This window comes from Lissotriton vulgaris, chromosome 7 (assembly GCF_964263255.1).
Source record: "Lissotriton vulgaris chromosome 7, aLisVul1.2, whole genome shotgun sequence".
Taxonomy (NCBI): Eukaryota; Metazoa; Chordata; class Amphibia; order Caudata; family Salamandridae; genus Lissotriton; species Lissotriton vulgaris.
This window is the reverse complement of record NC_141695.1, coordinates 688695986-688708309: the sequence shown is the minus strand read 5'-3', so window position 1 is coordinate 688708309 and position 12324 is coordinate 688695986. Positions and strand designations below refer to the sequence as shown.

Sequence of the window (12324 nt, the reverse complement as noted above, 5' to 3'; positions counted from 1 at the left end):
CATGATCTTTATGTCCATTTGAGTTGAGCTCGAAGGCTGTGAATGATCTTCCAATATGCAGTCTGCCAGAATGAATGCGCTGCTTGCCACATTGATTTAACTCACATTAGGAAGGCTCATTCTACGTCATAGACCATCTGAGGAGGTGATAGGGCAGTGTGTGTTAATGCCAGCAGGCAGGATTGCAGCTTTTCTGTGCACTGGCATAGACTGATGGGCACTTTCATTGGCTTCAGTGGTTTCCTCTTCGACAGTGTATGTACCCGGACTGTGTTGTGATAGGCACAAAAAAGGTAATAGCTTACAAGAACAAGGGAAAAACAAGTGAAAGAAAACCCAGTCTCCCTGCATGATCCTAGGAATCTGTGAATTATTACACAAGAGAGCTGTGTCCTCATGTAGTCATTTGCTTCAAAACGCAAGTGTTAATCCGGCTTCGCCATGATCGACCCTTGCTATCACAAGCAGGTCTTTCAAGAAATGGCTCAACTATCACACAGAGAAATGTTGTGAAACCGGTTGCGCAGAAATATGATCGCTAACACAACATTTCCCAAGCAAAAATTGTGTAATAGTTTACATTCCAGTCCAAAGTTTTTTGTTTGTGTAGTGCATGATGCTAGAGTTTACAGATATGCACTTGAACAAGGCATGCTCTTTGTAGTGTGGTAAAGGCACGTGTCAACTTGTGTTATGAACTAAACCAATAGTGGCTGGCTGTATTGTAGGTCCAGTAAGGCCTTCTCTGGTCTTTATTTTAACAAATGACGTTTTTTGAGATGTTTTAGAAGTGTCCTACAGAGGGTAGGCTGTTGCCTGCATGCAGGAAGCATGGTACTGCCAAGTAGAAACAAGCTGTGTCGGACCCAGTGCTCCCCGATACATCCTTTGGACAAACCCAGGAACAGGTTTTGTAGGGCTACCCATGTACACCCAGTCTTTCCTATTTTTATTCTAAGTGAGGGTGTACTAGTGTGGTGTTCTAATAACAACGTGAAGTAATATATCAGTACCACATGAACCTAACATTTGTTTTGTAATTGAAGGAATGCCAAATGTAAGTTGAACTTGGGGGCATCAAAACGTCTTCAAGAATTTGATTCAGATCATCTGCACAGGTTCAACTCATACAAGGAACTTGGGGCCAGATGTACAAAATTTTGGGTTAGTGATTTCGAAATTGCGATTTTCTGCAAATTGCAATTAGGGAATCGCAATTCCTAATGTATGAAAAAAGTCTACTTTTAATTGATGTTTCCTACTGATAGCAAATCGACCTACTTCATGAATATTAATGAGGCAAGTCTCAGTTTGTGACCCATTAGGAATGATAACTATAACAGGGATTGTGGTCTGCTGGGATCAGCAGACCACCATGCCTGTGATTGCTTTAAAATGAAGCAATCTTTCTTTTTTTTTCTTTTTTTTTTTAAGTGCAGCCTGTTTTCCGTAAAGAAAAACAGGACGCGTTTCAAAAACAAAACAATCGTAACATTTAGGTTTCTTTTATTAACAGGAGGCAGTGAGTGGTTCCTTTTTTTTAATACATTCTCAAAGTGGAAGGAGTCCCATAGGGACCCCTTCCCATTTTTGAATGGGTTACCACCTCCTTTGAAGAGGTGGTAAAATATTAATGTATTGCAACCGGAATTTGGTTGCAAAACCTTTAATATATAGCACAAGTGCCGGCTTGAAGGGGGTACGGCCGCACTGGGCACTGACCTTGAAGGGAGCACTGACCTCAGGGTGGACGCTGTGTTTAGCAGTAACTTAACATTAAAAAGCACCTGCTGCAGAGGTCCTAGTGAGTCCAGCTTTCAAACAGCAATAAAGATGTAAGATAACTCTTGATTTATGTTCCTGCTAGAGAGAGAGGTGGAGTTTTGTCTTGTGATAGCTTTGACTCGCCATAAAGTAGCACAGAGGGTTAATATGTCTGCTGCAAAGAACAGATCTGTTTTTTTATGTGGATAGCTGAGTGGATTAGTAAAGCCAGCCTTTACAAGCGCTTTAAAACAAATTAAATGTATGTGAGAGAGGGGCCATGGTGATGAGGGGCTCTTTTGCAGAGTGGTAGTGAGGGAATCCGAGTACGAGGTCATGGAGGGTACGCTAAAAAAGATTGTTGCACCATGCGTCACCAGCACTAGAGCTGGCTCTGCATAGCACTATAGTTCGGTATTTGGAAGGGATGAACTAAACACACCCCTTCCAAATACAAAATTGTTATAGGTTAGAAACCCAAACTGCAATTCAGTAACTTGTTACAGATTCACAAGTTGCAGTGAGTACATTTAAAAAAAGCATTTTTGAGGTCGCAAATGTCCCAATTCTGCAAATCTACTGTTTGCGACCTCAAAAATGCTTTGTACATCTGGCCCTTAGTATTTCAGGAATTTAGCTTATAGGACAGATTTTTTAGCTGTCCGAAATGTAGTGGTGGGGGTGCAAATGCGTTATTATATGTATGAGGAGATGCCTATCCCATAATACATGGAAAACCTAATGAGGTTCTTCACATGCATGGCTTTTCCCGGCCTGGAAACGTACATACAACTTCTTCTGTTAACCCCTTAGGTGCTGCGCACGTTCACCGGCCGACGGCACTACTACCTCGGGAGTGCTGCCGTCGGCCGTTGAAAGTTCGAACTGCACCTTCGCAATGGAACGTTCAGCACTGGAGCTAGACGTTCCATAGCAGCTATGAGGTTAATGGTAGGAGTAATGGTGTTCTAAAGTGTGAATAAGGAAAGTGTATTAACATACTTAATAGGGAGTAAGGTAAGAAGTTTCCCCAAAGTAATATATTTTCTTAATGTCAGAAAAAAAAATTGCATCCAAATTTGCAACACAATGGCACTCTGCCAGAGTAGGCATGGAGAAACAGTGTTTAAAACTTTGGCTTGTGCACACTCCACTTAGAATATAGAAAATTTGTAGACATAAAATATACAAGGTGTGAAACTCTGTCCTTTTAAGAAGTTCCTGTCAATCGGCCCTAGCATGACAGAACCATCTGTGGAGGTGTCACACAAGTGCAGTGTTGTGCCCTCTTCATTTTATGTCATTGGGCGTGTCAATTGCCTGTGCCAAACTTGGATCAGTTGTAACTTGGACACCTCATGATCTATCTTTCAGAGCCAGGCCGCGAGCATACTGCCTTGCCGACAGTGACGAGGAGTCCTCTAGTGCTGGCTCGTCAGAAGAAGACGATCCTCCTGAAGTGACCGGAGAGAAGCAACTGGTCGTAGGGGCCGAAGGGTAAGACACATAAGTCTACTTTTGAATGAAATACTAATCTGGTCCGACAGGTTTCACTGTTTCAGGTTTGGGTACCCTGCACTAGCATTGTTGCATGCTTGTAAGCTTCAAAGGAATGTTGAGGAGTGAAGGTTTTCAACCTCTTTGAAGTTTCGATTGTCATTTTTTCTTTGATTTTCTGTCGACACTGCAGACTGCTGGCCCCTTTCAGTTTACAGCTGGTGAGATCCGGGCTGCTTTGTGTGGACAGTTCAAGGGAGTATGGAGTTCCTTTTAAGAAAAAGAGGGGACATTTCTACTCAAGATCAGACATCCTAAGGGGTCAGCAGGGAGTGTGACTCCTCAGGAACAAGTGCCCTCACACACCTAGGTAGATGTCATGCTTCATCATTGGGCTTTTGCTCCACGTTGGGCTGGCGCTTCATTGCCCGATTGGCACCCTCAAGGGGGCACTTTACAGGAGATCTTTTTAAGCCATCTGTGAAGGCTGGGTGTTTGGGTACTGGTGTAGATTGGTTTGAATAGTGGATAAGTGTGAGTGCAAATTTACAAATAGGACAAGGGGTCCTCCCAAAAAAGACTTTTTAATGACAGAGTCCTCCTGCCTATATTAAAAATTAGTTGCGCTATCTACTAAAACTAATCATCTAAGATAGCTACTGAGTAAACATATTTCAAGCCTGAAATGGTCATACAAATGATCTGACAGCTATTCATCAGGACCTGTGTAACCTAATCTACTCAGTGCTTGAAGTATTTGTATGTGAATTCTCCTTAAGATCCCAATCACGTTACCTCTCTGGGTTTTGTACTAGTATTTCTAAAATAGTTCTTAAAAACAACCTGTAGTGTAAAAATCAACATTAAAAAATCATTGGGCACATATTAACTGTATATAAACTTAAACTGTAATGAACTGCATGCATTGCACTACAAACCATGCCAAATCTGAGGCGACTACCATTGACACAAAGTGGAAAAGACAAACACCACACAAAACATGTGAAACACACAACATAAAATTAAAGAATTCCAAACACTGTGTCGAATACGGGTTAACTCACCCTATTCTGGTGTCAGAAATGACTCCTCGATACCAGAAAAAGCAGTACGCCAATTTGTGTGCTAAAAATACAGAAAGAACAAGATCAAGGTAACCCATATTTTTTAGGTCTATCTGAGAGGGGTGTAAGCTCCCAACCACTCTCTGAGTATGTAAGCAAATTATCTTGTTTCTCATGCTCACATTGTCCAATGTCACTTCTCACGGTATGACCTACCCTCGCTCAGCTTACTTGGAAGTGCCGGAGGGAGCAGAAGCAGAAGTTCAGTCTTTTATCTAAGGTCCGGTTAATTAAATAGGTGTCAGGTGCTGTGCGGGGAAAGTAGGTAGTAGCACAGCAACTAGCCACGGGAGTATCTAGTTGGGCGCCATCTTGGAATTCTAGTCAGGTGCATGAAAGTAACTTTGTTCCTACTGTTAAGCAAGCAGTCATGAAGTGGGGGCTATGGGTATTTGCACAGTTATGCAGGCACTGTTTGGTCGGCGACGGTCAGGAGACCCGTCATTGCTGGTAGTGTCACAATCATGTCTGGTTGCAATACGTAATATGCACTTGCGGCTCACAAGATACAGCTACGTAATGGAAAGCCTTCTAGTGGTAACAAGCCCCCAATGTATGAATCAATACCAGCTCTTTGGGAAGATGTTTACTCTAACAATGTGTAAGTTAAATTCTTGTTTATTGTCTCCTCTATGTTGACTTTGAGGGAGGCCATACCCGTGACAGGTAGTCATTGAGAGGCCACCTGTCCTACAAATGTCATGCGTGTGTGGGGAAAAAACGGAGGACACCTAACCATATGATCATGACTCGTGCAATTGTGTCTTAATCCATGGGATCTGGTAATTGAGACCGTCAACATGGGTGAACAGACAAAATATCCATTGCTGTTCCCTTCTGAACAGGACTTTCTGATTCATGTTTGGATGTGCTTTTATAGCACCGTCCAATGTATATCATGTGGAGTGTGTCCCTCAGTCAACAAATCCCTGCTTATTTTTGTGTTTGGTTTTTTGCAACGTATAGTGCTGCGATGTTCATTGATTCTTAACTTGACTGGTCATGTGTTCATCCCCACGCATTTCAAGCCACACGGGCACATGATCAGATAGATACAGTTCTTTGTATTGTAGTTGGTATGTGTTTTTGTGTCCACATCAAGTCTGTATTTAATCGTACCTCTCTGGTGCTTTCTGTGTAGGTACAAGCCACACATGGCCTACAGGGAAAATGTTCCTTGACCGGGGGAAGGTCCCATAGAGATATTTGTTCTGGGCCCTTCACCCCAGTTTGACTTGTGTGATTGAACATATTTCTCAAATTAGTTGTCTGTTTAAATGCGAGCCTAGGGTGTGGAAAGGATAGCCGGTTTTAAAAAGATCTCCGGTGAAGTGCCCCCTTGAGGATGTCTGTTGGGCATTGTAGTGCCGACCTGACTTGGAGCAAAAGGCCAATGAAGAAGCATGATATCTACCTAGGTGTGTAAGGGCACTTATCCCTTAAGAGTCGTGCTCCCTGCTAACCCCTTTGTACATGTCTGACCTTGAGTAGAAATATTCCATTTTCTTCCTAAAAGGAACAGCATACTCCATTGAATGTACAATGTATCTGGAGCTTGTCCGCTGGACCTTAATGCGCTCCTAGTCCCTCCTATTTGGTAAAATGACTCTCTGTGGATGCCACACATTATGTGCAGCATTTGTACTGCGGATGATCTTCTTATGGTGAAGGCAAACCCCCCTAGATGTGGGAGAGCCGCATAAAGCTCGAGCTAGGTGACTGGCCCTGATTCAGCTCAAGGTCCTCATGGACACTGGAGCCCAAAAAGAGTTGAGCCTTCATGGGCTTCTGCCCGTCACGCACCCTCAACCTCATGCACCAAGAATGAAAGACAAAGCAGAGACCTTTGATGTTAAAAAAAAATAGAAAGATGCATATAATTGCACAACAGTAGTGCATTCTCACATGTCTTGCAAGTGAGAATTGTTGCTTAGGGACTCCCTTTGCTTCAGACTCCTGCACAAGGGTTTGAGACAGTTACAATCACCACATGACACAACATTTGTGCACTCTTCCTGTCCAGAACTGATATTACTTACTTGACTCTAAATTAGGTGGGGGGTGCAAGAGATGGGTTCGATGTACAGCTGACAATTTTCAGTTGCTGTCCCTTCACCACCTATCTTTAAATGAGAGGGAAGTAAGACCTTTATTTCACGGCGAAGGAGCCTTTCATGCTTCCAAGTAGCCAAAATACTGCGCCTCTGCAAGAGAGCCTTGTTCATCGACCCTTAAAGTGGGCATGCAGAGGAGGGGTGGCTGCAGGAGCGGGAAGTGGAGAGAAAGGATTTCTGCAGGAACTTGAGTGGGAGAGAGAATGGAAGGAGGCCTAGAGCAGATGAGAGGAGAGGTTTACCTACTAAAATTGCTTCCTGTGATGTGTCTTGGTGGAATGTCACCCTGTGTTATTCCTAACCCATTTATCTGGGTAATTTGCTCTGCTGCTGCCTGTGCTGTGCATGTTCGTTTGGATGGGTAGCTTGCGCTGCTGCTGCCTGCGCTGTGCATGTTTGTTTGGATGGGTATCTTGCGCTGCTGCTGCCTGCGCTGTGCATGTTTGTTTGGATGGGTATCTTGCGCTGCTGCTGCCTGTGCTGTGCATGTTTGTTTGGATTGGTATCTTGCTCTGCCAGTGCTGTACATGTCTGTTTGGATGGGTAGCTTGCGCTGCTGCTGCCTGAGCTGTACATGTCCGTTTGGGTGGCTAGCTTACACTACTGCTGCCTGTGCTGTAAATGTCCGTTTGGGTGGGTAGCTTGCGCTGCTGCTGCATGTGCTATACATGTCCCTTTGGGTGGGTAGCTTGCGCTGCTGCTGCATGTGCTGTACATGTCCCTTTGGGTGGCTAGCTTACACTACTGCTGCCTGTGCTGTACATGTCCGTTTGGGTGGGTAGCTTGCGCTGCTGCTGCATGTGCTGTACATGTCCCTTTGGGTGGGTAGCTTGCGCTGCTGCTGCATGTGCTGTACATGTCCCTTTGGGTGGGTAGCTTGCGCTGCTGCTGCATGTGCTGTACATGTCCCTTTGGGTGGCTAGCTTACATTACTGCTGCCTGTGCTGTACATGTCCCTTTGGGTGGGTAGCTTACACTACTGCTGCCTGTGCTGTACATGTCCGTTTGGGTGGGTAGATTGTGCTCCTGCTGCCTGTGCTGTACATGCCCCTTTGGGTGGCTAGCTTACACTACTGCTGCCTGTGCTGTACATGTCCGTTTGGGTGGGTAGCTTGCACTGCTGCTGCCTGTGCTGTACATGTCCGTTTGGGTGGGTAGCTTGCGCTGCTGCTGCATGTGCTGTACATGTCCCTTTGGGTGGGTAGCTTGCGCTGCTGCTGCATGTGCTGTACATGTCCCTTTGGGTGGCTAGCTTACACTACTGCTGCCTGTGCTGTACATGTCCGTTTGGGTGGGTAACTTGCGCTGCTGCTGCCTGTGCTGTACATGTCCGTTTGGGTGGGTAGCTTGCACTGCTGCTGCTTGTGCTTTACATGTCCGTTTGGGTGGGTAGCTTGCACTGCTGCTGCCTGTGCTGTACATGTCCGTTTGGGTGGGTAGCTTGCGCTGCTGCTGCATGTGCTGTACATGTCCGTTTGGGTGGGTAGCTTGCGCTGCTGCTGCATGTGCTGTACATGTCCCTTTGGGTGGGTAGCTTGCGCTGCTGCTGCATGTGCTGTACATGTCCCTTTGGGTGGCTAGCTTACACTACTGCTGCCTGTGCTGTACATGTCCCTTTGGGTGGGTAGCTTACACTACTGCTGCCTGTGCTTTACATGTCCGTTTGGGTGGGTAGATTGTGCTCCTGCTGCCTGTGCTGTACATGCCCCTTTGGGTGGCTAGCTTACACTACTGCTGCCTGTGCTGTACATGTCCGTTTGGGTGGGTAGCTTGCACTGCTGCTGCTTGTGCTTTACATGTCCGTTTGGGTGGGTAGCTTGCACTGCTGCTGCCTGTGCTGTACATGTCCGTTTGGGTGGGTAGCTTGCGCTGCTGCTGCATGTGCTGTACATGTCCCTTTGGGTGGGTAGCTTGCGCTGCTGCTGCATGTGCTGTACATGTCCCTTTGGGTGGCTAGCTTACACTACTGCTGCCTGTGCTGTACATGTCCGTTTGGGTGGGTAACTTGCGCTGCTGCTGCCTGTGCTGTACATGTCCGTTTGGGTGGGTAGCTTGCACTGCTGCTGCTTGTGCTTTACATGTCCGTTTGGGTGGGTAGCTTGCACTGCTGCTGCCTGTGCTGTACATGTCCGTTTGGGTGGGTAGCTTGCGCTGCTGCTGCATGTGCTGTACATGTCCCTTTGGGTGGGTAGCTTGCGCTGCTGCTGCATGTGCTGTACATGTCCCTTTGGGTGGCTAGCTTACACTACTGCTGCCTGTGCTGTACATGTCCGTTTGGGTGGGTAACTTGCGCTGCTGCTGCCTGTGCTGTACATGTCCGTTTGGGTGAGTAGCTTGCGCTGCTGCTGCCTGTGCTGTACATGTCCGTTTGGGTGGGTAGCTTGCACTGCTGCTGCCTGTGCTTTACATGTCCGTTTGGGTGGGTAGCTTGCACTGCTGCTGTGGTGTAGCTGTCCATTTGGGTGGATAGCTTTTGCAGCTGCTACCTGTGCTGTAAATTTCCGTTTGGGTGGGTAGCTTGCACTGCTGCTGTGGTGTACCTGTCCGTTTGGGTGGGTAGCTTGCTCTGCTGTGCCTGTGGTGTACCTCTTTCATTTGTAAGGGTAGTGTGGACTTATGCTTGCCTTGCATTTTTCTTGTTTGTGTAGGTAGTGTGCATGGCTACTGTCTGTACTGTACCTGTCCCATTTGGGTGGAATGCTTTCAGTGCTACTGCATGTGCTACACTTGTTCAGTTTGTGGGTAGCTTGAACTGCTGATAACTGGGGTCTTTGTGTGTGTGTTTATGAGTGTTGCTTGCAGTGTTATTGCCCATAGCTGACGAAGCTGCAGTCTTTGTTAGAGTTATATGTCCAGCTACTGCCCTGCTATACCTGTCCCATGTGTGATGACTGGGTAACTTGCATTTTACCTGTCCCATTTGACAGTGAATCCTGCACTTGTAATGCTTGTCCCTGTCTGTCCTGTATGTGAGGGAAGATTGAACTGATGATGCCTGTGCAGTACTTGCCCTGTATGTGGGTTGAAAATTGCACTAGTGATGCTTGTGCTGTACATGTCCAGTTTGGGGGAAGAATCTTGCACTAGTGATGCTTGGGCAGTATCTGCCCGGTTTGTGGGGTGAATCTAGCACTACTGATGCTTCTGCAGTATCTGCCTGGTATGTGGGGTGAACCTTGCACTAGTGATGCTTGTGCTGTACATGTCCAGTTTGTGGGATGAATGTTGCACTAGTGATGCTTGGGCAGTATCTGCCCGGTTTGTGGGGTGAATCTAGCACTAGTAATGCCTGTGGAGTATCTGCTTGGTTTATGGGGTGAATCTTGCACTACTGATGTCTGTGAAGTATCTGCCCGGTTTATGGGGGGACCCTTGTACTAGTGATGCTTGTGCTGTATCTGCCCAGTTTGTGGGATGAATATTGCACTAGTGATGTATGTGCTGTATATGCCGGGTTTGTGAAGGGAATCTTGCACTAGTGATGCTTGGGTAGTATCTGTCCGGTTTGTGGGGTGAGTCTTGCACTAGTGATGCTAGTGCTGTATCTGTCCAGTTTGTGGGACGAATCTTGCACTAGTGATGTCTGTGCTGTATCTGTCGGGTTTGTGGAGTGAATCTTAAACTAGTGATGTCTGTGCAGTATCTGCTCGGTTTATGGGGTGAATCTTGCACTAGTGATGTATGTACTGTAATTGCCCGGTTTGTGGGGTTAATCCTACACTGGGATGCCTGTGCTGTATCTCTCTGGTTTGTGGGGTGAATCTTGCACTAGTTATGTCTGTGCTGATCTACCCTGGTTGTAGAGTGAATCTTGCACTGCTGATGCCTGTACTGTGTGTGCACTGTTTGTGGGGTGAAGCTTGTACTAGTGATATCTCTACTGTAACTGTCCGGTTTGTGGGGTGAGTCTTGCACTAGTGATGGTTGTGTTGTATCTGCCCTGTTTGTAGGATGAATCTTGCCCTGCTGATGCCTGTGCTGAATCTTTCCGGTTTCTGGAGTGAATATTGCCTGGTTTGTGGGGTGTATCTTGCACTAGTGATGCCAGTGCTGTATCTGTCCAGTTTGTGGGATGAATCTTGCACTACTGATGCCTGTGGAGTGTCTGCTTGGTTTATGTGTTAAATCTTGCACTGTCTGTGCAGTATCTGCCCGGCTATGGGGTGAATCTTTCACTAGTGATGCTTGTGCAATATCTTCCCCGTTTGCTGGGTAAATCTTGCACTAGTGATGCTTATGCTGTATTTGTCCAGTTTGTGGAGTGAATATTGCACTAGTGCTGCCTGTACAGTATCTGCTCGGTTTATAGGGTGAATCTTGCACTAGTGGTGTCTGTACTGTAACTACCCGGTTTGTGGGGTTAATCCTGCAGTAGTGATGCTTGTGCAGTGTCTGCCTGGTTCCTGGGGTGAATCTTGCATCAGTGATGCCAGTGCTGTATCTGTCCAGTTTATGGGATGAATCTTGCACTAATGAGGCCTGTGCTGTATCTGTCCAGTTTGTGGGATGAATCTTGCACCAGTGATGCCAGTGCTGTATCTGTCCAGTTTATGGGATGAATCTTGCACTAATGAGGCCTGTGCTGTATCTGTCCAGTTTGTGGGATGAATCTTGCACCAGTGATGCCAGTGCTGTATCTGTCCAGTTTATGGGATGAATCTTGCACTAATGAGGCCTGTGCTGTATCTGTCCAGTTTGTGGGATGAATATTGCACTAGTGATGTCTGTGCTGTACATGCCGGGTTTGTGAAGGGAATCTGGCACTAGTGATGCTTGGGTAGTATCTGTCCGGTTTGTGGGGTGAGTCTTGCACTAGTGATGCTAGTGCTGTATCTGTCCAGTTTGTGGGACGAATCTTGCACTTGTGATGCATGTGCAGTATCTGCTCGGTTTATGGGGTGAATCATGCACTAGTGGTGTCTGTACTGTAACTGCCCGGTTTGTGGGGTTAATCCTGCACTAGGAATGCATGTGCTGTATCCATTTCTGTCCTGTGTGGGAGGTAAGATTGAACTGATAATGCCTGTGCAGTATCTGCCGTGTGTGGGGTGAACCTTGCACTATTGATGCCCATGCTGTACATGTCCAGTTTGTGGGGTGAATCTTGCAGTAGTGATGTCTGTGCTGTATCAGTCCTGTTTGTGGGGGAGAATCTTATACTGCTGTGATAAACCAATGCTGTTGATTTCTCTGTGTTTCCAAATCCCTAGGTATGCTGGCGTACACCGAACGAGCAAAATCATGAGGTTTGTGGACAAAATTACCAAGTCGAAATATTTCCTGAAGGCCACAGAGACAGAGTTCATTAAAAAGAAAATCGAAGAGGTGTCCAATACCCCCCTGCTGCTCACAGTCGAAGTACAGGAGTGCAAAGGAACATTATCCGTAAACATTCCACCGCCGCCTACTGACAGAATATGGTAAGCGCGGGAGAACTGCACCCGTGGCAGCTTTTTCTGATGTTTAATGACATCTCAATTACAGTACACTTTCCACGGGGTGCCAGCCTTCTGGCAGTCACGGACCCGGTCATTGGTATTTAAGAAAAAAATGCATTTGCTATTCTATTCAAGAATTGTTGATGTTAGGAAAGGAAGTTTCACTTTGAAGACCTGCTGAATACAGCGATGCCAGGGCTTTATCTGTCCAGTTTATGGGATGAATCTTGCACTAATGAGGCCTGTGCTAGGTCTTCTGCGCATCGTGTAGGCTCACACGATGCGTCGAAGACCGGGCGGCAAATGTTCACAAATCACAACAGTAAGTAAAGTTAGTTGACTCCTCCAACGGTTGAGAGGAACAGAGCACGACGAAGTATATATATA

General features: G+C 46.3%; 1 protein-coding gene across 4 annotated transcripts in view; it reads left to right on the top strand.

Annotated features, from left to right (window-relative positions):
* The window catches only part of TEX2 (testis expressed 2), a 716722-nt gene that overhangs the window by 660162 nt on the left and 44236 nt on the right, over positions 1–12324 (top strand). For 2 of the 4 annotated variants that reach the window (XM_086930910.1, XM_086930911.1), the window contains exons 9-10: positions 3139–3261; positions 11710–11919. In XM_086930910.1, the coding sequence (XP_086787036.1) occupies positions 3139–3261; positions 11710–11919 (333 nt within the window). The remainder of the gene's footprint in view (positions 1–3138; positions 3262–11709; positions 11920–12324) is intronic. The other 2 variants (XM_086930912.1, XM_086930913.1) reach the window with 1 other exon arrangement.